Below are 25,420 nucleotides of genomic sequence, written 5' to 3'. Positions count from 1 at the left end.
TAAATTCTGATGGGAGGCCAGGTGCTGCCACAGTGACAAGCCAGCCCTCCCAAATATCCCAAACCCAGGATAACAACACAAGGGGGGGGAGGGGTAAAACATAAGTCTATAAAACTTCTAACATATACAGACGATATTTGCTTTTTAATTGTGAGAGTCAACCATGGCTTTACTCTGTTACATGCCCCCTCCATGTCGCTCCACTTCTCCTTGCGCCCCAGGTGAAGAGAGGGGTGCGCGGCTCGGGGGCAAAGCGCATCATGCAGGGCTTCCAAGAGACCCTGTCTGGCCACCCCCCGCACCCCACAGGCAGGAGGCCAGTGCTGGGAAGGCTCTGCTGGCCGTGGGTGGACCCGGTGGCCTCGCCACGCCTCCCAGACAATCGCGGACAAGCCCCGGCTCCGGCGGGATCCGGCACAGCGCGCATCCCCAGGCACGGCGCGCATCCCCAGGCACGGCGGGCACGGAGAGCCGCGGGCCATGGTAAGTCGCCGCTGGGCAAGCCGGCTGTTTGTCGTGCCTTTCGGAAGGCAGAAATGTTGCAGCGGCAGCTGGAGGCTGCGAGGAGAGGCAGCAGGGAAGGGGGAAAGGAACGCAGCGCTGTGGTTAATCAGTAACGCCGGAGCTCCGCCGCCGCGGCTCCGTTCCCAGAGGAGCGCTCGGCAGAGGAGGGGGAGGGAAAGGATCCGCCAGCAACGACCCCCCTCACATTCTTTATGGCAAGGACGACCTCCCCTCACATTCTTTACGGCAAGGACGACCCTCAGGTGTGCTCCATGTGCACAGCCCCCAGCACGCCCTGGCCGGCTGGAAGTCGGCTTTTCCACGGCAGCAAAAGACCCCTGTGGGATACAGCATTCCAGCCCTGCCCGCTCGCCCTGGGCTCCCCTGTACCTTCTCCTAGGTGGAAATTCTAGTTTTCATTAGGGAAAAATTCTTCCCTGGGAGGGTGGGCAGGCCCTGGCACAGGGTGCCCAGAGCAGCTGGGGCTGCCCCTGGATCCCTGGTAGTGGTCAAGGCCAGGTTGGACAGGGCTTGGAGCAGTCTGGGATAGTGGAAGGTGTCCCTGCCCATGGCAGGGGGTGAAACTGGATGGGCTTTAAGGTCCCATCCACCCAAACCATTCCATGATTCTATAAAACAGAAGATTTTAGAGCAAAGAGAGTTCCAGTCTTTCATCATTTCCCTTGCTGGTTCCTTTCCCTCAGTTGCACAATGCATCTACTTGTTTTCCTGCTGGCAAAAAAAAAAAGCCCCAAAAATTAAAATCCAAACTTTTTGGCAGTTAGGAGCCAGCAGAATAAAACAAAATAATTTGATTTTCCTAACAAGAAGAGTGTGTTTTTATGGAGTGAGAGCACATGAAAGCATTAACATGCCACCCTGACAAAACCAGCCTGCTGGCCAATATCCTGGGGTGGAGGAGGATGTTGGAGCAGGATAGAGGGCAGGGGGTGCTCCAGGAAGAGGGTTTGCTCTCCGACACAGCCAGAGGAGTTGTTTCTGTGTGCTCTAGGTGCCAAACCTCAGCCTGGCCATGCCTCCCGCTGGTGCTGGGAGGAGCTGGGCTGGAAAAAGCCCCGGAGGCCATTCTCCCACAGAGTCACAGCGGAGAAAAAGAACAATTACACCATGTCCCCGTGTTGCTCTGCCTGGAGAAGGCTGGTTTGGAGCCCAGCCCCCTGCATCCATACCTCTCTGCTCCAAGCAACAACTCCAGCTTTTACCTTTCCTCTCTTTAGCACGGATAAGGAGCAGGTTTCATCCTGTGCTCCCAAATCCTGGTGCAGCCCCAGCCTATTCCCATCAGTGCCCCGCGGGTGGCTCCCTGCCAGCAGAGCCATCCTCTGTCCCCACCTTATCCAGTTGCTAAGCTACCTGCCTGGCTTATCACACCATCAGCAGGGAAGGGCAACGGCTCTGGGTTTATTGAGCTAAGTCATGTTTGCTCACTACCTTTCCTCCCAGCACAGCACTTTGACTTTTAGGGGGTGGGGAGGGGATGACAGAGCCAGGGCTGCCAGGGGGTCATCCAAAATATGCAGAGGCAAGGAACACTTTCCCCAAAAATCCATTGCACAGAGCTGCAATGCCAGGGGGACAGGAAGCATCCCACCCCCAGTGACACCCTGCACTCTAAGGGTGTGGATATACAGGTAGGTAGGCATCCACAGAGCCACTGGAATGGGGTATCATCTTTCCTGTCTTCCCCAAAACATGTAAGAATCACCCACCAAAACATCAGTTTCACAGCTGGTTCTTCGGTTTTGTGCAGCCTGTGAGCAGGGAAGCCACAGGAGAGGATGATTTGCTTCAGCTGCCCAATGCCATTTCTGAGTATTGATGCCCAAGCGAAGCATCTCAAGGGACTGCTGATCAAATACCCACAAAAAAAACTGGGCCAGGTTTGTCAAGACTCATATCCAACTTGCCACATTTGGCTGTACAGCACATAAAGGAAAATAAATTGCATAGACCTCTTTATCATCACCAACTGGAAAGATCAACTCACACAAACCTGCCAGAGCTCAAGGAGTCTTTGGATAATGCTCTCAGGCACATGGTGAGATTCTTGGGGCTGTGCAGGGCAGGAGGTTGGAGTTTGCAGATTCTTGTGGGTCCTTTCCAACTCAGAACAATCTGTGAGTCTGTGAAAGAATTTTAATTGCCAGGACATAACATTTCAGAGAGCAGTGCCCCTTTGCACTCGCTCCTGCCTTCCCCACTGAGCCAGATCAGAGCTGGCTCAAGCAGCCCCCATCCCCAAGAGCTTCATTTTAGTTTCATCTCTGCCTATAAACACTCCTCAAAACCAAGAACTGCTGCCTCCCCACTATCACCCCTTAAAAACTAAGTACCAGCACCTCTGCCCAAGGCAGAGCTCAACCACAATCCCTCCCTCTGCCCTTTGTTCCTCACAGGCAGAAACAGCCTCTTAAAATCCATTATAATATAAAGGAGAGGAAAAAAGGACCTGAACTGCAGCTTAGTGTGACTCATCTCTGATCCACACCACTTCTTTCTCCTCAAAAGCAGGCTCCCAATAAATGAATAAATAAATAAATATTTTTTTTTTAAAAAAAGCCCTCCTACTTTAGAAACCCTAAAGCAACTCTCAGATCTAGAAATGACCACAAGAGCTTCTGTTTTTCAATTTTTTTTTTTTTTTTAATTTTTTTTTTTTTTTCCCCAGAAAGATTATATATAAAAGAAAATGTATTTTGGAGTTTATCCAAATGTATTTTGGACTTCGGTATCATTTCTTAGTACCTCATGCACTGTGGGAGGTGTTGCAGGTGAGAGGACAGAAGGGAGCAGCTGGACTTCCTTGGTCCATGCAGGATGTATTCCAAGCAGGGAGCAGAGGATGTGTATATTCCAGCTGTCCACCCACTCTGCAGCTGCCTCCACATTCCCATATCTCCCTGACCCATGGGATCTGCTTCATCCCACTTCTACCACTCTGACCTGCTCTTCACTTTCCTTCCCTTTCCAGGCAGGCAAAGCCCACAGGCTGAGCACGGAGGAGAGGGAGCAGCTGCTGCCCAACCTGCAAGCCGTGGGGTGGAACGAGGTGGAAGGCAGAGATGCCATCTTCAAAGAGTTCCACTTCAAGGACTTCAACCGGGTACGAGCACCAGGGGCACCGAGTTCTGCAGACTGTGACATCCAGTTTGCAGAGCGGGGAGTCCCCTCTGCAAAGCTCAGCCAAAGAAAACACTCTGTGTCTCTCCTGAAATGGAATGGCTGAGCAAAATAGCTTCCCCAAGACACCAAAGGGGTCAATCCATCACAGTTTGTCTGGGAAACACTCCTCAGGAAGAGGAACACCCATAGAAAACTCCCAGACCATCCCAGGCCTTGCATTTGGATTATGGAGACACAGGCAGTGTAAAATTAATAGCAATTGGGGTGAAAACTTAGATGTTGCAGGGTAAATGGTTCAGAGTTAACTTTTTCTTCTGACCCTACAGGCCTTTGGCTTCATGACCAGAGTGGCTCTACAGGCAGAAAAACTGGATCACCATCCCGAATGGTTCAATGTGTACAATAAGGTAAGAAACACAATGGGGACAAAGCAGAGCACAGTTCAGGCAGGAGCTCCCTTTTTTGAGAGATAAAACAGGAGCAGCAAGTGCTGTTCCATCAGCAGGACCTCTTCCCTCAGATGCTATTCCCATATCACAGCGAGCCTTCAGCTATCACAGATCCTCTCTTCCTCCTTTTATCCCGTTCAGCTGAGCAGTAGCTGCCACAGGCTGACACTAGCATTGCTTTTTAAAATCTGTATCAAGTAGCAACCACAGGAAAAGCTTCTGGGGAAAAGAGCAAATTGAAAATGGACACAGGTGGCTGCTGTGACCAAGGCTGGGGTGGCAGTGACAGCTTGTGGCCAGCATGAGACGTAGGAAGGAGAAAAACCGGGCAAGGTGCCAGAGCACCTCTGCCACCCCAGGGAATTTTGCTAACAAGTTTGGAGCTAGTGTCTCATCAGATGCAGCACTGAGGAAAGCAGCCCTGCTGTTTCTGTCAACAAGACTCAGCCTGTCTGTCTGCCTTAGGTTCACATCACCCTGAGCACCCACGACTGCGGGGGTTTATCGGAGCGAGACATCAACCTGGCCAGCTTCATCGAGCAGGTGGCAGCTTCCCTCTCCTGACCAGGGATCCACGCAGCCAAAAACTCACTGTGCCACTGTATCCTGCCTCCACGTATGCACCCAGAGCCTCTTCCCACTTCCAAGGTAGATCCTGACTCCAAACAGCCTGTTGACACCTCGCCAGCTCCCCCAGAGCAGCTCAGACGGATGGAGGCACTTCTCAAGGTGCACCCATCCATCTCTGATGTTGCAAATTCCATCCTTAAACCCTTCCTTAGCCATGTGATCCCACAGCCCCAGCTGCTGAGCCTCTTAGCAGGAGTCACAGGATGGTTTGGGTTGGAAGGGACCTTAAAGCTCACCTTATTCCACCCCCTGCCATGGGCAGGGACACCTTCCACTGTCCCAACCTTGCCTTGGACATTTCCAGGGATCCAGGGGCAGCCACAGCTTCTCTGGGCACCCTGTGGCAGGGCCTCACTACTCTTACAGGGAAGGATTTTTTTCCACTGTCCCATCCAAACCTATTCAGTGTGAATCCATTTCTCCTTGTCCCGTTACCACATGCTCTTGTGAAAAGTCCTTCTCAGTGTTTCTTGTCGGTTCCTTCAGGCACTGGAAGGCTGCAATTAGGTTACCCCAAAGCTTCTCTTCTCTGGGCTGAACAATCCCAGTTCTCTCACCCTTTCCTGGCAACAGAGGTGCTCCATCCCTCTGATCATCTTGGTACCTCCCCTGGAGTCGCTCCAACAGGTTGACATCCTTCCAGAGTCAAGTTACACCACTGCACCAGTAAATCTGTCCAGAGCCTGCCTCCATCCAACCCCTGTTGTTGTTCCTTGCCTCCTGGAATATGCTTTCTGCCTAAAACATGCTTTGTGAACCCTCTGGCTTCTCTGTAACCACACAGCAATGTGCTGTGCAATTTGTCACTGCTGTAACCCCTCTCCAGCAGTATTACATCAGGCACATGGTCCCACCCGACTGGAGCCAGCCTTTTGTAGGATACCAACTGAAAAAGTTTACAATAAACATTCCATGTAACCTGATGGCTCTTTGGAAAGAGGCCTCACTGACCAAACAACACCAACAGGTTTCCCCAAGGGCAGGTACTGCTCTGACTGCTCTCAAGAAGGTGCCGCTGCCACAAAAAAACTTCACACACAAGTGGCAGGTGCCTTCACCGCAGAGTGACTGGGGCCTGAAAGACTAAGAGATGATCAAAGCCAGGGCAGGTAAAAACTGCTTGTGTAAAAATCACAGCTGTACCACAGCCAAGGCACAAACACAGGGAAAGGACAACCAAAAGACACAAAAGCAGCACAGCATCAGAGCAGAGTGGAATACTTCCCAAAAGGAGGTTGGGGGTGGATTTGCTGGTGCAGGATCTTCACTGATACAATGAACAATCTCATGTGAAACCAACAGTGATTTCAGCACCACAGTCTGGGGAAAAATACTACAAACACCCAGTTCAAGTCTTTTTTTCTTCTCTTTTTTTAACCCTTTGAAGTCCTACCAAGTATTAATAGGAAATATGTAGCTCTTAACTTCCAGCATCCTTGAACATCACACACAAAATGCAGACAGACGCCACCTTCATTTTGACAGAAGGACAGAGCAGCCTTCAGGCAGAGTTAGTAAGATTCATAAACCATCCTCCCTGCCACAGACCAGGCTGTGCATGAGCAAGTTCCAGGAACAATAGGTTCATTCAAACAAGCACTGAAGCAGAAAAATAAGAGCTCAGTGAGCCTAGATAGCTAAATGCACCATTTTAATACAAACCAGGCCCATTTTCACCATCTCCAGCTATTTCAGCCTCCAGTTTGACAGTGGCAAATCAGAGCAAAGCAGAAAACTGCCATCAGATCAACTCGTCCCATTTGTCCATTAAAAAAGTCCTCGTGGATTTATTGGGCAAGGTATTATTGTGTTGTACACAACCCTTCTGCTCCCCTCTCCCCCAAGTCATCAGGAAAGTGCAGATGAAATCCATGGCATGAAGACACACTTCTCTTCTTGGTCCATCCCATTGGATATTCTTCATTTGAGTACCTAAGAACAGGTGAATCCCTTGGGAGTGCTTTGTACAAGCAACAAATTGAGTGTCCCGCGTGGAAAACCAGAAAATCCCACAGGAATTAACAGTGGCAAGGACCCCTCCAGGTCTAGAAGTACCGTCCAGTTTCAGATCATAATCCAGTTCATCAAATTCTTCTCTTTTTTGTCTTTAAAACAGTCTCACAGCCTGTAAATCCATTTTTCCAAGACCATTTGGCATGATAAAGTAGATGCAGATTACATGTTAGGTGACAAGGATGAATAAAAACTACACACCAGGGAATTACAGTGGCCTATTCCTGACCACAGGATTACATTTAGAGTATAGGACAAATACATACGGAACAATTAAACCCACAAATATTATTAATAAGCAAAGCCCAGAATAGAATACATTGACTTACAAATAATATCTTCAAATACATCCAAAAATGTGAAATGGAGCACTGATCTGTTTGATCCACCTACTTCCTGGGAGGAAAATGCAACCAGGGAAGGAAGAGAAGGGAGTTTCATTCTCTTTCAGCCCACCCCTTTCTTTTAAATCATAAACAAAAAGAGTACCTCCCTTTTTTTGTTTTGTTAAATCTCGGTTCCAAAGAGAACCATCACAGTAGCCAGACACTGAAGACTGTCTCCAAACTCAGAAATACAGTAATGGTCACATTGGCAAGACCTTGAGAAAATAAATAGGTCCAATCCCCAATCCAAACTGATATCACCAGAGCTGATATCACCACCAAGAGACTCTCAGGCAATTCAATGATTTCAAAAGGGCTCAGAGATTTGCATGAAGTCATCAAGCTCAGGGCAGATGGCCAAAGTGCTTGTGTCTCCTAGCACAGGGAATAAAGCTGTTGGAAAGCCAGCATCCTTCCCACAATGGCTGGGCCCAAGGCTGCACTGGTTTGTGCAGGAGCTGGTCAGTGACCTTCTCATTCCTTAAAATTCTTGTGCTTCAGCCAGGGTCAGCTTCAGGCTAACACGCTAGGGCAGAGAGATGCCTTTAGATGGCCTGCATAGGACTGTGCAGGCACAACATGAAGTCTTCATCCACGTGCAGGATTCTGCCTGGGAAAACTCTGCTCCATGCAAAAAGCTGAAAGCAAACATGGGAAAGCCCTGCAGGAGTAACTCCAATACTACTTGAGAGATTCTGGCTTGTCCTTGAGGCCACAACTGCCTCACAAGGCTACACTGGGAAAACTCTCTCACCCTAAGAACAGGGAGAAAAATAGGAAGGCTGAGCCACGTGCCCAAGTTTGGAACAGCTCTGACTTGCTGCATCCTTTCCTCTGCTTCTCCCAGCATCTTTGTAATACTGTGAAGGGACTTGGCTCATTACAACTACTACCCTGCCTAACAGGCAAGGGTGCTTCCTCTGAGGCCAGCCTGCCTTTGAGGTCTGTTTTCAGAATTAGTACCATAAAGAAAAGACCACAACCAAGGCCATGGTCAAACAGCTGAACCCTCCAACCCTCTCTGGCATGCCACAAAAAAAAGCCAGAGAAGCATCAAGGCACAGTGGTGAATGCCCTTTTGAGAATGTGCCTTAAAAGAATCAGTGCAAAGAGCTGAGATTACTGCTATTACAAAAGTTACCTTTTTGATACTAAAAGACTGTGCTAAAAAAAAAAAACGTCTGCACACGACGTCCCTGTCTGTGACACGGGCCAGGGCCTGGCTGGCTCTGCTACAGCATCATGAGGGGACAGTGTAAAACCTTCAAGTTCTGAACAGTGAAATGAGCTTTGCACCTCCCTCCAGATTTGTGCAAGGGAAAACAGCACTCCTGGGTGGTCAGTGCATGTCTTCTACAAGAGGCAGCGGAGCAGAACAGCCACAATGTACCCAGGGTTTTCAGTACCATCCAGTTCCGCCCCCTACACCACCTTTGTGGTTTCTATTTCTGCTATTGTTCAGGAGATTCCAGAAAAGGACTTTGTGTTGTTTTTTTCTCTCCCTCAGCAGATATTGATTGCAGTCTTGCTCAGATCTCCAGAGGGGATTTCAAAAGGAGGCCATGAGTGCCTTCCGTCTGCCAATTTATCAGCTCTGCATTACACAGATATAAGGCTCCCAGCACAGTCTGTTAAATGCAGCAGCTTACAGGAACACTCAAGAGAAAACAAAATTTCCAATTTACTGTCTACCATTAATTTCTGGGAAGATTGGAGCCATGGAACACAATGTGAGAACTCAAATTTAACACTTGGCTGGACACTGGCTGAACACCAGGTCTGGGGAGGAGAAACAACACAGAATGAAGTGACATGCAGAGTACCTGAGGAATTCAGAGCTGTGGAATGGACATTCAGTTCACCATCAACAGCCATGATGAAAACAGGCAGGGGGGAGGGAAGAAAAGCCCTACAACTGAAATTGGGCATGAAAACAATGTAGATTTCAGAACAGACTAAGACAGGGAAGGAGTTCTTCCACATCAAGCCACCTTCAGACCGGCAGTTGTTGGAACAAAGGAACTGCAATCTATTTCCCTAGGAAACCTTTGGAACCACCCCAGTGCTGGCTGGCAAGGCACAGATTGTTGCACTACAGTCAGTGGTGGCCTGGAGAGCCATTCATGTGCTTTTCACTGCTGGGAACATCCGTGCTGTAGAGGCCATCCAGGTAGGCCTGGGAAATCTCTGCCACCAGGCTCCTGTCTGGGACAGACTGTGCCATTCCATAGATGGCTCCCTAAGCAGAGAAGAGAGGCTGTTACACAGGAGAAACACCCTCAGCCCAAACACCCCCCACTGTGTGCTGGCCTCCTCACCATGCCGGTGGTCTTGGCACCAAGGTCCTTCATGATATCCTGGATGCTGTCCCTGACATCCTTCAGGAACTGCTCAGCCACGCCGGGCTTGGTGTGCAGCTGTGTGATGCAGAGGTGGATGCTGGGCAGGCAGGGCAGAGGGCAGAGATTAACCACCTCCAGCACACACAGCTCCATGTTTCCTGAGCCCTTCTGTGGCCACTGACAACTGTGCATCTCCTTGAAACAGCATTCCTACTAAGTGAAATTCCTGCAAAATGCTTGCTAGAACCAGTTCATTCTTCCTTCCTGACTTCACAATTAAGTTAAAGTTTCTCCCTTCATTCCAGGTACCTCTGGTGAGAAAAATGCAGCTGCCTGCAAGCATGGGGACCCTTGCCATCACTTCCCTCTCCTTCCTCCGCAGCTTCTAAGCCATCACCCACCTCTGAGCTATCACTTCAGGCTCTCTGGACTTTGCTTCACACAGCCAGTCAAAATTTTTTTTCAGTGCAGCTGCGTCTGTGACCACGGGCCCTTTCTGCCCATAAAAGCCCAATTTCCCACTTAAGGAAAGTCTCTGACAAAGATTAATTTTATATTGAAAATTATCAGCCCTTCACTGTTGTTTTACTTTCCTTCATTTTCAATGGGCAGGAGGAAGACAGTAAAAATAAATAAATGAATCTACAAACCCCCAGTTAACTAAATATGAGATAGAGCCCTGGTTATTTATATTTTTCTGTTTGTAGTAGATAGAGGTAGATAGAAAGATCTTTGCCAGACTCATTAAAATCACTATTACTTTATCTTCACTGCTGTGTAATGGTAATTACAAAAGTGATTCCTGCTCTGCAGAGGAAAATTCTACATACAATTTATCAGCTATTGACAACAGTACTCAGCAAATCATGAGAGCTACATGGCCTGAAGTTGACCATCTTGCATACCCTGGCTAAATAAATCACTCCCTGGTCTCCACACACTCACCTTGGTGGGAACTGTAGGACATTCAAGTTCCATCCTTTTGCAGCTAAAAAATTCGACAATCGATAGATGTCAAAAGTGCCTGAGCCAATGGAGAGGACTGACACCTCTGGCTTCCCAAAAATGAAGATGCTGTCAATTTTTCTCAACCTTGAAAAGAAGGAGGAGACAAGAAATGACTGATCAATGTTACAGGGTTCAGACATTCTGTCCACCCAGCTGCAAGAGGGTACAGATGGCTGCACATTCCCACCCAAAAATCATGCACCCAGCCCAGGCCAACAGACATGCCAGAGGACCTGGGTCATTACATACCCTAAAGTCAAGTAAACTCAGGAAGAAATGGAAAAAGAGAGAAGACAGAAAAGCAGAGAAAAATCAGCTTCTCTTACACAGCCACTCAAGCAGCCCAACAACGAAGAGTATAACCCTTCTCTTGTCCTCCCTCCAGATTACCCCTCAGCCACGGCTGAGGCAGAAGGAATTCTCAAAGCCAAGCTGAATGAAGGTGCCTGCACCCCTCCCATCCGTGTCCCTCAGCTACCTGGGTACAAACAAATGTTCTCCCAGAACTGCCCAGCAGAAACCAGGGAAAAACAAAAGAAAAGCAGCTGGGGAGGAGGGGTCCAGCAGGATCCAAACCCTGAGGCACCCACGTACTCGGATTCCAGGAAACGAGCTGTTTTAATGATTCTCTTGGTAGCCTCAACGTAGCCCAACTCTCCGATGTGCAGCAGGGTTGCCCAACATGCAGCTATGATCCCACCAGGCCTGGAGCCTGCCACAGAGGGAGAGGCATAAATCCCCCCTTGCCAGTCAGGGGCAACGAAGAACTGGTACTTCCTGTACTCCTTGTCACTGTAGAGCACCACCGAGGAGCCCTTGGGAGCGTAGCCATACTGCAAGGGGCACAGAAAGGGTTAGAAAGCAGCAAGAGGGCACAGGAATGCATCCAGGTCCTCACCAAGATCCCATATGTTGATGTGCTGGAGAGCAGAAGGCTCTGCAGAGGGCTTGGGACAGGCTGGATCCATGGGCAGAGGTCCAGCAAGGCAAAGTGTAAGGTCCTGCCCTTGGGTCACAGCAACCCCCTGCAGCTGCAGGCTGGGCAGAGGGGCTGGAAAGGGCCTTGGGGTGCTGGTGACAGTGGCTGTACAAGAGCCACCATGTGCCCATGTGGCAGTGGCACCTGGCGTGGATCAGGAATAGTGACCAGCAGGACCAGGGCAGTGATTGCCCCTCTGTGCTGGGGACCCTTCAGTGCTGTGCCCAGCCCTGGCCCTCCCGGCCAGAGAGCCCTGGGGGGGCTGGAGCATGTCCAGGGAAGGGGACGGAGCTGGGGAAGGGGCTGGAGCCCCAGGAGAGGCTGAGGTAGCTGGGAAAGGGGCTCAGCCTGGAGAAAAGGAGGCCCAGTGGGGACGGTCTCACTCTCTACAACTCCCTGACAGGAGAGTGGAGGCAGATGGGGTTCAGGTTCTGCTCAGAGAAAACAAGTGACAGGACAAGAGGAAACAGCTTCAAGTTGTGCCAGGGGAGGTTAAGGTTGGAAATCAGGAGAAATTTCTTTGTGGAAGGGGAAAAAGGGGCTGTCAGGGTTGAAGAGGCTGCCCAGGAAGGTGGTGGAGTCTCCATGCCTGGAGGTGTTCATGGAATAAGTATGTGGCACTCAGTGCTCCGGTTGATAAGGTTGGAGACTGCTCAAAGGTTGGACTCAATCTTGGAGGTCTGTCCAAGCCTGAGGGGTTCTGTTCATGTCCTTTGTGCAATGTTTGGCACATTGCACAAAGGACATGAACAGAGCAGCCTCTACCCCTGCACCTCAGCACTCCTCCACACAGTAGGGAAGAAATTCCTCAAGGCCAGGATGGCAACAGGATTCACACCCCAAAAATGCAAGCCCTGGAAGACTCTTCTCCTTACCTTGTGGGTGTCAGCAGAAATGCTGGTCACACCTTCCACACGGAAGTCAAAGGGATGCTTTAGGGGGAACCCTGCCTTGTCCATGAAAGCAATAAGGAATCCACCCAGGCAGGCATCCACATGGAAGGGGATTTTGTACTTCACTGCAAGCTGTGTGTGAACAAGAGATCAAAATTATGTGGCTGGGACACCCAAACTCCAGTCACCAAAATGTATTTGGCATTCCACAATTCAATTCACTGAACCCTTTGAGAACACACCACTCTCAAGTCATGGAGGACAGGAGATGTGGAAGTGCTGACTGTTTGTGGGATGTCTTTTCCTGCCTTCCACACACAGGAAAAACAATGTGGCATTTTGGTAGTTTGCTGTGGATGCCAAAGGAATGTGCCAACGTTGTCTGAAAGGAGTGTCCACAATAAAGTAAAAGGGCCAAATGAACAGAAGGTCAGAGGCCCTGGCTGGTCACATACAAAATAAATAACTGGAGCACAGAGAGGAAAGAAATCAAAAGGTGTGTTCAAAAAATAAGATCCCAGCCCTTTGACTCCTACTCCCTCCACACATTCCTCAGATTTCCACACCAATTTTGCTACAACCAGCAGGCCCTAAATCAAATCCTTTTCACCAGGTGAGCCATTTAGGTATTCTTTCCTTTCAGGTGGCAAAGAATGAGCACTTCTTGTTGGTCTCACAGTCATACATCCCCCCTCAGTCCCAAACTGCATCCTACATACCCTGCTGTTGATGAGCAGCCCATTTGAGGACAGTAATACCCTTCCAGCCAGGGAGACCCCCCCCACCAAATTCACTGCTCAGCAGCCTGGAACCCCTCTACTCTTCTTTTGCTGGTTTTACTGCTACAACACACAGGTTCCTACAGGTAGGGGTATCCTACCTCTGCCACCTCTTCAATGGGGTCCATAATTCCATGTGGGAACTGGGGGGCAGAGCAGACCAGCATGGCTGTGTTCCTCGAGATAGCTCTCCTCATGGCCTGAAGATTTAATAAGAGAAGATGTTCACATTCCATTCACCAAGTGCCATCCTGCCAAAAAAGATAAAGGGCAAGAACATGCAGAGTCTGGTCTGTCTGGTCTTAAAAACCAATGCATGAAATAGTTCAGAGAGGAAAACAATGAGCTACAACCACTCATCCACTTGGAAAAACCATAATACTTTTGTTCACCCTCCTCTGAAATCTGGGGCTATTTATGAAATACATAAATTACCTGAATCTAAATGAATCCCACAGGACAAAGGGATAACATCCAGTTATTTCCAATACAACTTCATCTGCAATGACACTTATTCATGCTGTTTTTCATTGTTTCCACAAAGCATTCCTCCCTCTTTATCCAGTGACTCAGTATCTGGACAAGTAGATTTCTTGTCTAGTTGCTGTGCAGTGTTAATTCCCTCACAGAGAGAGACTAAAGTGATACCTGAACATCCACCTCCATAGACTTGGTCAGTGGTATTTGGATCAGCTTCATTCCAAAGTAGTGCGCTGCCTTGTCAAAGGCAGCGTGGGCACTCACCGGGACCAACCTGGAAAAGGAACAGATCAAATGAATATAACATTTGCTGTCTCCCTTCTCCAGTGGCAGTGGCTGAACAGCCTCAATTAACCCTGTTTTCTGAGGCCTCACATCATTATCAGAGCCTTAAATGCTAAAGAGGAAAGAAAAGAACCACCAGCATTTTGTTTGCTTTAATATTTTCCCCTCAAAGCAATTAATCAGAGAAATATTTTCCATGCACCATCTAGAAAAGACGCAGCACATTAGAGACAGCAAATCTTCTATTAGCAGTGTAATGATTAGCACAATTCCTCATTTGAGCTCCAACCAGCCCAACTCCAGCCTCAGAGTTCTCAGGCTAAGCCTTCTTTGATGTGAATAAATCAAACCCCTTGAAGTCTTCAAAGGGCCTGACAATCTGCTCAAGAGCAGAGCTGATCTGAACAGGCTGTCAAGAGCAGCAGACAGGTATTGCCAAAACACAGCTGCTCAGCACAGCCCCCAGCAACATCTGTGCCCCCCAGGCTGCTTTAAAACTTCCTGTGCTTCCTCTTCTTTCCACAGCGGTTTCTCTCCTCCAGACAGAGATGGACAAGGAATAGGTGGCAGTGAGCTGTGAAATGAAGGATTACTGAGGTCCAGCACCATCTCAGCTCAAGGGGACAGTAAATCCCAAAAGCCCCCACAGAAAAGCTGTGATGGCACCACTCACATTTCTGGCTGCTTGATGCCTTTCTCATAAGCCAGGTCTCTGTATGCCTTGCAGGCCATCAGGATGCTCTCAGTCCCCCCAGATGTCATCTGTCACCAGAAGAGAAGCAAACGAGGAAAAATAAATGGGTGTTGCAGGAGGGAGAAACATAAAGGGGATGCAGGAACAGCATCTCTTGCCTCTGATGCAGAGGTGCACAGGACAGCTCAGGGTTTGAAGGGCAGCAGAAGCCACTGAACAGCACGAGGCAGCTTTCTGACACTCAGCTTGAAAATGCACATTTAAATGCTGTATCCTCTATTTAAATAGAGGTGGAAAGGGAAAACAAACAAGAAGTATAGAATTCCAGAGCCCAGCAGGAGGGGACCATATTGCACAGTCACCTCACAAAACTACTCCTACTTAAGCTCTTGATTACTTGGGGATTGTTTATCTGCATTACAGATTAATTATGCCACGTATACGGAAACAACAAAGTTGATTCTGTGTTTAGTCAGCTGCAGTCCAGCAGGGTTTATTAGGTCTGGAGCAGTGCCACGCCAAGGCACTGAGTCAGCTCGGAGTTGGCACCACTCCTCAGCTACAAAACCTTCCCAGAAGCTGGAATGCTGCAGGACTTGGATCTCACCCACCTGTTCTCTGCTGAGACCAGTCTACTCTGCTCAATACCAGAACTTCTACACCCTCAGGGACACAAGGAATTTTACACCAGGAGGAATTTGTGCATTCCTCTCCCCAGCCAGTCCAGTCGGTACCCACACCAAACACTAACCCTGCTGTCCCTGCCCTCCTCACCCTGACCACAGGGTTTGCATCAGGAGGTGCAAGAGAGGAATGCACACACAAGTTTACTATTTCATACTTGAACTCAGGAGCTGGTGCAAATACACAAATTAAACTCTTTAAAGGAAGGAATTCCTCAAGTAGAAGGTCTCTTGTAGGTCAGCTTCTATGAGTTCTGGCAGGCAGGGGACACTGGGTACAACCTTCCCCAGTAAAATTTTAACCTGGGAAAATACGAGGTTGGTTTTTCAAGCAGCCTGTGGGAATGACTTATTGGGTGAGCCATAACCTGAGGATATGGGGTAGCTGGGACAGCTACAGAGGTTCACATAAATGAGGAATCAAAACCTACTTATACTGCTCATGGAGGCCTAATTTTGCTCCTCAGACCTGCTGAACCAACTGCAACTTCCCCTTTTATCCTCTTCCCCCTCAAAAACAACCATAAAAAAGACCCAATCACATTTGTATGCCTTGAGACATCTGGAAGTTTGGGTTTTCCTTAGGATTTTCCCCACTGACATGCCTGCAAACACTGAAAATGCCAAGAAGTGTGACTGTGTGACAATGACTAAACATGAAGTACAGAGATACGGAACAAAGTTCACCTAACACAATCCAAGCCAGCAGCAGCTGCTGCCACAGGCAGCATGGAAGAAACTGTCACACAACAGACAATTCCTACTTTTGGGGGGAAGTTTAAAAGCAATAGCTGTCAGAGATAAAACCTCACAAAAATTCACTGCATTAATTGTGAAATAAATTGATGGCAGCAGGAACACAATGTTTTAAGGGTTTTATGGGCTGCACCACTCACTTCTCAAGATCTTTTATGAATAAAGATCTGTCAGGTTGTGATGGCCTTTGGGGGAAAAAAGCCCAAAAAAAGGTGATAGACTGCCTTCCTACTGGGTGGGAGAAGAGGAATAGGATTATTGCATACTTGCACCTATCCTTACAACACTGCTTAGGATAATGATTGTGAAAACTTTGCTAAGAAGGACGTGAGGATCTTGGGATTCATGTTAGTGAACACCAGGCCTGCTCCTTGCTGGGCAGCATTCCCTATGCTCACCTAGAAAGCAGCCTCTGTACAGTCTTATTCCCATTTCAATCCTAACACCAAAACAACAACATCTTGCCTTCATATGCAATAAGCCTGTCTTCAAAGTCTGGCTTTATCCCCTGCACGGAAATGCTGAGCCACACACAGTTTTTGGCAGGTCAGAGCCCACACTTGTCAGCAGCCAGTCACATGAGGGTAAGGAAGAGCATCCAGGATGGATCTTCTCCCAGGCACCCAGATTGGCAGACAACCACACAGAAAGCTTGCTCAGACGGCTGAAAATCCACCCAAAAAGCTGAATTTCAGCCAGCTCAGCTTCCTAAATTTGCCCACAGTCAGCACATTGCAAGTCTCCACCATTGAGAACTGCCCAAGTCCAGAGCAGCACCTTTAGCCCAGCACTGCCCAGCACTGCTCCAACAGCAAAATCCTCTTGGTCCACATGAATTATACCTGTGGATGGAGCCTGCTCCTTTACAGGAGGCTTTGTCAGCTTAGCCAATGACAGCAAACTCATTCTGCTGTAGCCAGAGCCTGAATCACTGTCACAGGATCCAAATTCCCCAGGGCCTGTGGGCGGTGATTCACCCACCCAGGCTCACACACATTCTGCTCTGCCCTCAGTGCAGGTCCACAGGCTCTTCCATGCCATGGGAAAAGGGGCTGGAAAAAGACAGAGTTTAAGCAGGTCTGCAACCCTGTGCTATCTTCAAAGGCCAGTCAAAGTGTGGGGGGAAAAGGAAGGTAAACAGACATTTTGTGTTCTTGATTTCTTTGTTGTTTTGCAAATGGGAGGGGAGAGGAGAGAGCACAGGGAATAAATATCACTCCTGCTTTCCCAACTCAGTATATCACTTCCATTGCTCCCTCCCTCCAAATCCCAGTGCTCTGGAACCTCAACATTACAACCACAATAAGAGATATGGTCCCTATTCCAGGATTCCTTTGGCCATTTCACTGTCAAACATTAAAGAACTACTTTGGTTCGTGGTCTCTGGAGTTTTGCTTCCATTTTCACCTGAACAAACATGTCTATTCAGACCCTGGAGACAAAGCTGACCAAAAGTTTCACGGAGCTGAACTACCCCATGAATGAAAAAAAAAAAAATAAAAAAGCAAACTACAATTTATTTCTAGGGAAACAGAGTAAAAATCCACACCACAATCCACTGCATGGTCATAATGTTGTGGCAGCCTCCCATAAAACCCCTGGAAACCTGCAGGTTGTAAATTCCACAACTTGTGTCTCTCAAGGTGACCTGCTCAGATAAAATCTGACAGATCTGCACAGTTTAAGCCCCTCTCAAGACATATCACTCATGTCTGCCTACTTCAAATGTGCAGCCAAAGTTCGGAAGCCACAGAATTTGGGGAGAAGAGACAAAATGGGTTTCTACAGGAAATTCAGGCTTGCATCCAGTGATTTTGCCTTCTCTCTCCTGTCCTCAGCTGTAGAATAAGTGGAAGAAGAATTCACAGAGAGATCCACATCAAATACTGACGACTCACACGCACAGAGAATTTGTCCCTATACTTCAAAGCTGCCCTTTCTTTTTAAAGTTCAAAAAGCTACTTAAAATCAAAAATACTACAGCTTGCATAAAAGTGGTGATTTGTCCCCATGCTACAGGGGAAATCCATACAGCCAACACTGCAAAACAAAGCACCTTGTGAACATGAGTACATCAGACAAGAACAAACTCCCCTGTTCCTCTTCTATGTGCTGAGCTTAATTAGTCCTTCCAAATTATTGGAAGAATATGATTAGAATCTTCCAGGTGCCCCAACTCACCAATTCCTGTCTCTCTGCTCTTGCATAACAATTAAAGTAAGAACAATAGTAGTAATTAGTGAGAAAAAGGAAGCATCCATCCACTGCTGAAAATTATTACTTTTAAAACTACTTAAAAACTTGAAACATCTCAGAGCAATTTAAGGCAAAGATATGTCTGAACCCCCCCAACCACAACGGCACTGTTAGAGCTTCTATGCCCATGTCAGCAAAGGAGAACTACAGCCCACATGGCTCAGCTAAAGGCAACTCCTGTGAATAACACGAGCTGTTCGTCTGATTTAACATTCAGAAATGCAAAAAAGACAGGTTTCATTTTGGCATTTATGAAACACACCAAAAACCTTCAAACAGGAAGCTCTCCAGAGAACCTGCTGAGGGAGGTGTCCATGTGACACAGGGCAGGACCACACAGAGATCCTAGGCTGCTGAAAACCTTGGGATCAGCATGGATGTGTCACTGAGCTGCTTTTCCCAGACTGAGCAGCAGAGTATTACTGCCACAAAGTGCTGTTCTGCATCGTGCTATGGAAATCAGAGCACAAAGGAAGTGAAACTGCCTCACTGAAAAGTCCAGACAGAAACTTTTTGGTGCTTTCCATGCAGCACAGATGCAGACACCCTCTTCAGAAACACCAATGAGTTCCATCTGCCTTCAGGGATCACCTCCAACACCAACAAATTGGCCAAGCAGTCCCTGCTGCTTAAACCAGGTTAGTAAATCCAGTGCACAGGGGCCTGGCACTACAACACTTTGCCTCTCAGAGGTGGCAGCAAGGGAGTTCAGGTGGAAAAAAGCAGTTGTTCTAAATTTCAACACTGCACAAGTTGAATCGAGTAAGCCCAGAGACCTTCTCAGTAGAATGAGCCAGCAGCCCCTCTTGAACAGTTTAAAGATAACTCAGAGCATTGCACCTTCCCTGGTATAGTATTAAAACCTCTCTGCTTTACAGTCTCACCAGTTACAGAAGTATAACTGCACCACTGAGTCACCAGCTGAGCACAGCCTTCCCAAGACAGAAAGCAAATCATCAGTTTGAAAAAATCCTCTTTTTAATTGAGTTTGCAACTGTCCAAGCCTCCAGAAATTATTTTGAAATATTAATTCAGTTCTGGGGAGAAGAAAAGAAAATAAGAGAAGTCTTTGAGCCCAACTACTTAAAGAGCATGTGACCTCCATATACCCACCCACATCTCTCCACCAGTGACCAGCAACTCTGGACACTTCACAGTCAGGAAGAGCAGCGGGAGGAAGACAAAAAATCCACTGGAAACACTCAGACATGGAAATTACAAGGGTGCAATTAATCTTCTGTTTCCGGCCGATCAACTTTCCAGCCCTCCCATTCTCCCTTGCCAGTAGGGCTGTGTTCAAGCAGCTAGGACAGAATTCCACAGCAAGCTTCCACTATCTTAGCTTTGTGGCACTGTACTCGGGAGCAAGAGGAGGACAGAAGGAAAAGCAGGATTCCCCAGAGTATATTCGTGCAGGTCTCACTTTGGCTGCGGCAGTTTTTGACCTGTTCTGACCTTCTCTTAGGCAATCCCACTTTTCCATTTCAGTGGGAGAGCACCCAAGGCCAAGGCTGCCACCTTTACATCGTGTTTTACATAACAAAACCCAAAGATCCCCTGTGCAGGCTTCAGCAAGCAAAGTTCCCCAAGCTGATGTCCCAACTGCTGACAGAAACAAGTCCCAACAGCTTCATGCCCAGCCCCTGCCCTGCTCCAGGGATAAACTCAGCTCTGCAAGCCAGGAAGGAGCTGAGGTGAAATGGTTTTTATAAGCAGAGAAGCACATTCCTCCTCTAAACTTGAAGGTGGTACAAGGAATACAGTCCTGAGAGGAAAAGTCAGGTCAGAGGGTGTCACCTCCTCCTCTCAAATACAATTACATCTTGCACTCCCACACAGCTGAGTTCATCTTCAGTCCCACTTCGAGTCTGATCCCAACTACACCTACTACAAAGCTACTCCAGTATCAACTCCTTAACACAAGCAAGCCTCCAGCTTACAGGGAAAGCCCACTCAAGGCCAGTTCAGTTCCTAAGCTCTTGTGTCAACACTTTCCAACACTGCAAGCATGAGTTTAAGAACAGACATTTGGACTCTTGCTGGGAATTTTATCAAAACTGTAAAACTGGTTTGCACAGGAAGGCCACATGAGCCTGGAAATGCATCTTTCCAGCTGGACAGCTGACAATCCATGCCATGCCTGCTTGTTGGTGAGTAGCCAGCCGGCCAGTTGGCCTTGCCCTCAAGCTCAGCAATCTGGCAGGCTTGCAGATTTCCAGCTCAGACACTAAAACTGAGGGGAGCTTCTCAGAGTGACACTTCTCTGTTCACAGTTCCCCACTGACACCCAGCCAAGCTGCATTACACCACTGCTCTTTTCCAAATGCCATCAAGCCTGTGTCACTTAAGAGAGGGTGGGAAAAAAAAGCTGAAGTAAACAGTCTTGTTTAGAGAACTGTTTCTCTGAGTGAAATTGTCTCTCTCAAGAAGAGAAATTAAGCAACCTCCACAGACCTGGCATGGAATACACCAGAATGAGCTTACCCTCATGCTCATCTAGAGAGCACAAGGTGCATTTCCAATTATCAAAGTCAAAAATACCCAAAATGTTCAGGAGGCAAAGACGGGCTACTTACAGTACCACAAGACTTAGGGCCCCCATGGAAGAGCGTGCAGGCAATCCTCACTACTTCTGCTTCCATCTTCCTCAGACCAGGGAATATATCTGGATGGAGAGGATTACTCCAGGCAAACTCTTCATACACCTTCAGAAAACAAAGAAAGAAAGTTAGACTTGCAGATGAGGCTTTAAGAATGTGCACTCTAGAAGCAAATTAGCTGCATTTTACCCTAAGAATATTACAGGACTTAACTGCTCCTGCAAGTAAATGCCACAAGCTGGGAAGCTGAGGAGTAAAGTAAAGAAAAAAATTAATGCTTTTCTAAGGCATTCAGACCTTTGGAGTGGATTCTACAGCACAGCAGTATCTCTTGTTGCAAGGACAGATCTAATAATTTAGCTGTTTTTGAAGAAGAACACAAGATACATCTTGGAATTGCTTTACACAAATCAGGAAAAAAAAGTGACTTAGCAGAACTTGTTCTCAAGTTTACTGTTGAGGGGGTTCTGAAGCAGATAGTAAAGCACAAATGCCCACCCACACCACAAGGAAAGTGGCTGTGGAAACCAGTATTTCTGCTCATTCCACAACTGTGGACTCAGAGGATACAAGGCTGGAACAGGCCAGCCCCAACCTCCTGCAGTCCAGATCAAAAAGCAACTGCAGGGATGCTAAATAAAATACAGCAAAACAAACCAGTGACTAATCAGCACAAACAAAGGGAATGTTTTCACAAAGCGATCCAAGCTGAGGCCCCTCCAGAAAGGCTGCTCTGAGCTTTGTTTCTCCAAAAGTGGCACTGAAAATGTCAACATGAGGAAGAAAATGGCAATAGCAACCACCAAACAGAGTCTGCTACAAAAACTACTGCTACAAAAAACTGTTCCCAGGAACAAGAGGGCCAGACTTCCCTTTCTAGCAAAACAACTCTGGAAGGAGATGTACTTGAAAACAAACCTTTAGGCTGTTTAGCTTATTTTGCAGCCTTCTCAAAGGGAGGAATTCCTGAGCAGGTAAACAGATCTCAGAAAAACACCACTGAAGCATGTCAGTGCTCCATTGTCTAAGATTTGGACCACGCAGCCACACCAAAAAATATTTCCCAAAACTCTTTTGCTCAAACCAAGAGGAGTTTAGTTTTGCTCAGTGAAAGCTGTTCCAGTACCAGTTCCCAGTTAAATTGTAATTACCAATTACTTTCTCACTCAAAACAGCACCTCATCTGATGAGATCCCAGTTATCTCTACAAGATGTTTTCACAGGGACAGTTACCTGGCCAGAGTTACACTGCCCAAATTGCCACTAATTCCCCTTCCTAGACTTAAGTTTTAGATCTTCCCTACATACTGTAGGATGCTGGAACAGCTCTGAGGGGTTTCTGGTCACCTGAAGATGCAAAGTTGGCCTGCTTGCACTTTACCTTCACCAGCAGATGGGTGAGTTTCTCTTCACCACTGTACACAGTCCCAGAGACTTTCCCATCCTGCCAGCGCACACTTCCTGGAAGAGAGGGAAGGGCACACACACTGCTCACAAACACAGCCATTCCCAGCCAGGGTGGAAAAGCACATGGAAGATCCCCCCAGTTCCACAGACGAGGACTCAGCTTTTGAGATTTCCGAGTTTTGTGGCCTAGGGACAGCTGTGTGTGAAGCTGAGCCCTTGGCACTGCGTGAACTTAGCAAACAGCCAGTAAATGATGACTAAAGAGTCAGCATATAAACAACATGTAGCTGGAGCAAGCAGTTATATTAATAAATAATCCACTTAATCCCCAGCAGTCTCCCCAAACTGCTGTTCAACCAACTGGACACTAAATTAAAGCCACTTTCAAGGACCACCCACCACCACTGTAAGCTGAGAAGAGATAGAAATGCCAAATTTGTAGTGCTAAAATCCACAGTGCCAGCACTCCTATTAAATTTCACCTACACTGGTACTTCTAGGAAATTTCCAAAGGGGTGGGGGGGAGGGGAACAGGGGGAACTTTAGAAAAGAAAAAAGAACTCAGTGAAGGAAGGAAACAAAAATTTAAGAGAAAATACATAGAGAAGCAACATTGGCAATACACAACAGTAGAAAAGAATGAAGTTGTCCCAGGATACTGGATCATGACATTGTTTCTGAATTTGAAGCAGATGCACTGCTGTAGCAGAATATTAATTCCAAGGCATTTCTCAAATTTGGGATACAGTTGTATCTTCTCCCCTGGACAGGAAGTCACCTAGATTTGCTCATTAGGAGTAACAGGCACACAAATTAGAGGGAACATGTTTACAACTCCAACTGAGCGTCAGACACTGCTTGTGTGGACTCAAGCCAGGAGATCATCATCATCAGTCTTCCTTAAAAGGCTTTTTCAAGGCACAAACCATTGTCTCTTTTAAGAGGTCACAGTCTTGGAAATTCCCTAACAATCCTACTTGGAAGTTGCTTCTCTTGATTGTGAGTATTTTCTGGGGCTTTACATTTCTGGTAAAATCAAACCTCAAGGCAACTGTTCAGAAATGCAATCCAAAAAGAGAACTTCTTCCATATTTCTCCTCTCCTAAGCTCTCCCATCTCCCCATCAGCCTACAATTCTTGTGGAAGGAACAGAATTTCAATGTAAATACCTGAATGCAGCATTAGAACTCATGAATCTCAGTCACATCCAGAAGAAAAACAGACAAAAATTTGCAAGGGGACAAAATATTTAAGCTGAAACCATGAGCAGGAGTCACTGGGACTCATTTAAGAAAGGAAGTGTCATGTATGGTTGTCTGCTGCACTACAGACTCACCTTTTGAGCTGTATTCTTTCATCTTCTGCAGCACTTCAGGCTGGCTCATGCCTTGTTCTGGCAGTGCTTTGATATAATCCCTTTCATCTTTCAGGAAGGATAAACTGGAAGTGACATCATTCAAAGCTTCATCAATCTTCTTTTGAATCTGAAAAGAAAGAAAAAAGCCCATCAAACTATGGCACTGGTCAAATTCCAAATAATTGTTGAGTGTGTGCAGAACAGGAACTGCCTGTATCTGTGGTGTCGATGGAGCAGACAGGAACTGCTGCACTGGGAGCTTTGACCCCTTTCCTTAGTGCTTGAGAAAATAAATCTCAAGGAAAAAACCCTGCATTTTTATTCAGCAAACCTTTTCAAGTCACAGTTTTTAATTTCTGGAGGTCTTCAGGAGCATTGGTTTGTACCTTGCCTCCTCTACCCCCACACACAGCTTAGAAACTCACAAAAACACAATAAAATCATCTCCACCACAGGCACAGGTCAGAGATTTCTCTCTTCCCACCCACACCTTGCTTTCAGGAAACCCCAGACTTCTTCTCACAACACATTCCAAAGTAAGGATCCTTCTTCCAGGCAACACAGGTGTTTGGATATTGACTTTTGGACATTGGAATGCCTCAAAGTCAAGGCCTCTTGCAAGCACCTGATAATTTATCAGGTATCAACCAACCAAAGAGCAGAAAGAGGACACAGATAGGACACAGCAGGAGTGCTCTGGCACAGGGGAGCAGGGTTACCCTGGGAAGGGAAGTCTGGACACAACAGATTTTACACACATAGGGATTGTATAAAGTGTCCTTTGCTACCAGGCAGGCAAGAAACAAGTAGAAGAGAATTTGTCTGATCAAGGGCTACTGAGGTTAGGAGGGAAAAGTTGGGGAACTTAACAGGACAGGGAGGGGATTTAGTTCCTTCTAGAGGGATATGGGAGAAACTGGAGAACTCCTTCCATCTCCACAGCATAAGGAAAAATTCCTCTCTGCTACTTTCTTTGGATAAAATTGCCTGGAACAGTTCTGAGCCCTGAAATCAACTTGTAAATACAGCAGCACAGCAAGCAGCAGGAAGTGCAGAGAGTGTGATACCACGGTTTATGAGGTGAAATAACCTAGCTGTGCATGTGTTCACCCCCACTCCTTAACCTGCTAAAACATGCTGACAGCTGTGGTTTCAAGTTTTTGAGAAAAAAAATGAAAACAAAACAGAACAAAAAAAACCCAAAACAAAATCAAAAATCCCAACAAACAAATGAACCCCAAACACTACAGCTCCTGGGTCATTTTAATGATTACAAAAAGTGCTGATATCCTTCTGCTAACTTTTGCTAATAGGTACCTGAGCTGACCTGAACAAATCATGGCCAGCTGCTTGATTAAAATAAATACCCTTCCACATTGCACAACAATGTAGAATTGCTGTCAGTGTAACAATTGCTGTCTCACAAGTCACACTGCTTCAGAAGAACAACTCCAGTTCAATCCTGTCCCTTTTTCCAGAATTAAATTCATTTTCTTAAAATCTAAACCCAAGGAAACATGACTGGAGAATTTACTCATTCTTGGTTAATATAAATAGCTCAAAAGTTAAAAAGAGGTGGAACCCAGTTACTATGGGAGTGATATTATGACAAAAAGATTGGGTAGAAATTACATCTGTCATTCAGTCAGGAGGCAGCAGAAGACATTCCAGATCTATATCCTGGGTCATTAGGATCACAGTGACATGACAACAAAGATGCACAGAACTGTATATTCTCCAAGAGAGCTGAAAAAAAGACCTAGAATAGTCCTCTA

At 47.0% G+C, this 25,420-nt stretch overlaps 2 protein-coding genes across 3 annotated transcripts in view; one reads left to right on the top strand and one right to left on the bottom strand.

The window, feature by feature from the left end:
- Nucleotides 1–301: 301 nt before the first annotated feature.
- PCBD1 (pterin-4 alpha-carbinolamine dehydratase 1) lies at nt 302–10,238 on the top strand. Of its 2 annotated transcripts, XR_002465328.2 has the most exons (5): nt 302–483; nt 3,497–3,628; nt 3,975–4,055; nt 4,563–4,745; nt 9,774–10,238. XR_002465328.2 is itself a non-coding variant. In XM_021529114.2 (4 exons), exons 1-4 carry the CDS (start codon nt 481–483, stop codon nt 4,659–4,661), a joined length of 315 nt encoding a protein of 104 aa, XP_021384789.2. In that variant the 5' UTR covers nt 302–480; the 3' UTR covers nt 4,662–5,650. The 2 variants fall into 2 exon arrangements, 1 of the variants encoding a protein (XP_021384789.2); XM_021529114.2 differs by lacking the exon at nt 9,774–10,238 and having other exon boundaries at nt 4,563–5,650.
- The window catches only part of SGPL1 (sphingosine-1-phosphate lyase 1), a 30,378-nt gene continuing 11,319 nt past the window's right edge, over nt 6,362–25,420 (bottom strand). The window contains exons 4-14 of the mRNA XM_021529112.2: nt 23,625–23,772; nt 22,263–22,342; nt 20,858–20,986; nt 14,566–14,654; nt 13,776–13,881; nt 13,229–13,327; nt 12,331–12,480; nt 11,071–11,309; nt 10,414–10,560; nt 9,445–9,565; nt 6,362–9,365 (exon numbers count right to left, since the gene is read on the bottom strand). Coding sequence (XP_021384787.1) covers nt 9,225–9,365; nt 9,445–9,565; nt 10,414–10,560; nt 11,071–11,309; nt 12,331–12,480; nt 13,229–13,327; nt 13,776–13,881; nt 14,566–14,654; nt 20,858–20,986; nt 22,263–22,342; nt 23,625–23,772 — 1,449 coding nt within the window. The 3' untranslated portion in view covers nt 6,362–9,224. The remainder of the gene's footprint in view (nt 9,366–9,444; nt 9,566–10,413; nt 10,561–11,070; nt 11,310–12,330; nt 12,481–13,228; nt 13,328–13,775; nt 13,882–14,565; nt 14,655–20,857; nt 20,987–22,262; nt 22,343–23,624; nt 23,773–25,420) is intronic.

This window comes from Lonchura striata, chromosome 7, assembly GCF_046129695.1.
Source record: "Lonchura striata isolate bLonStr1 chromosome 7, bLonStr1.mat, whole genome shotgun sequence".
Classification (NCBI taxonomy): Eukaryota; Metazoa; Chordata; class Aves; order Passeriformes; family Estrildidae; genus Lonchura; species Lonchura striata.
The sequence above is the reverse complement of the archived record's forward strand: the minus strand, read 5'-3'. Positions and strand labels throughout refer to the sequence as shown.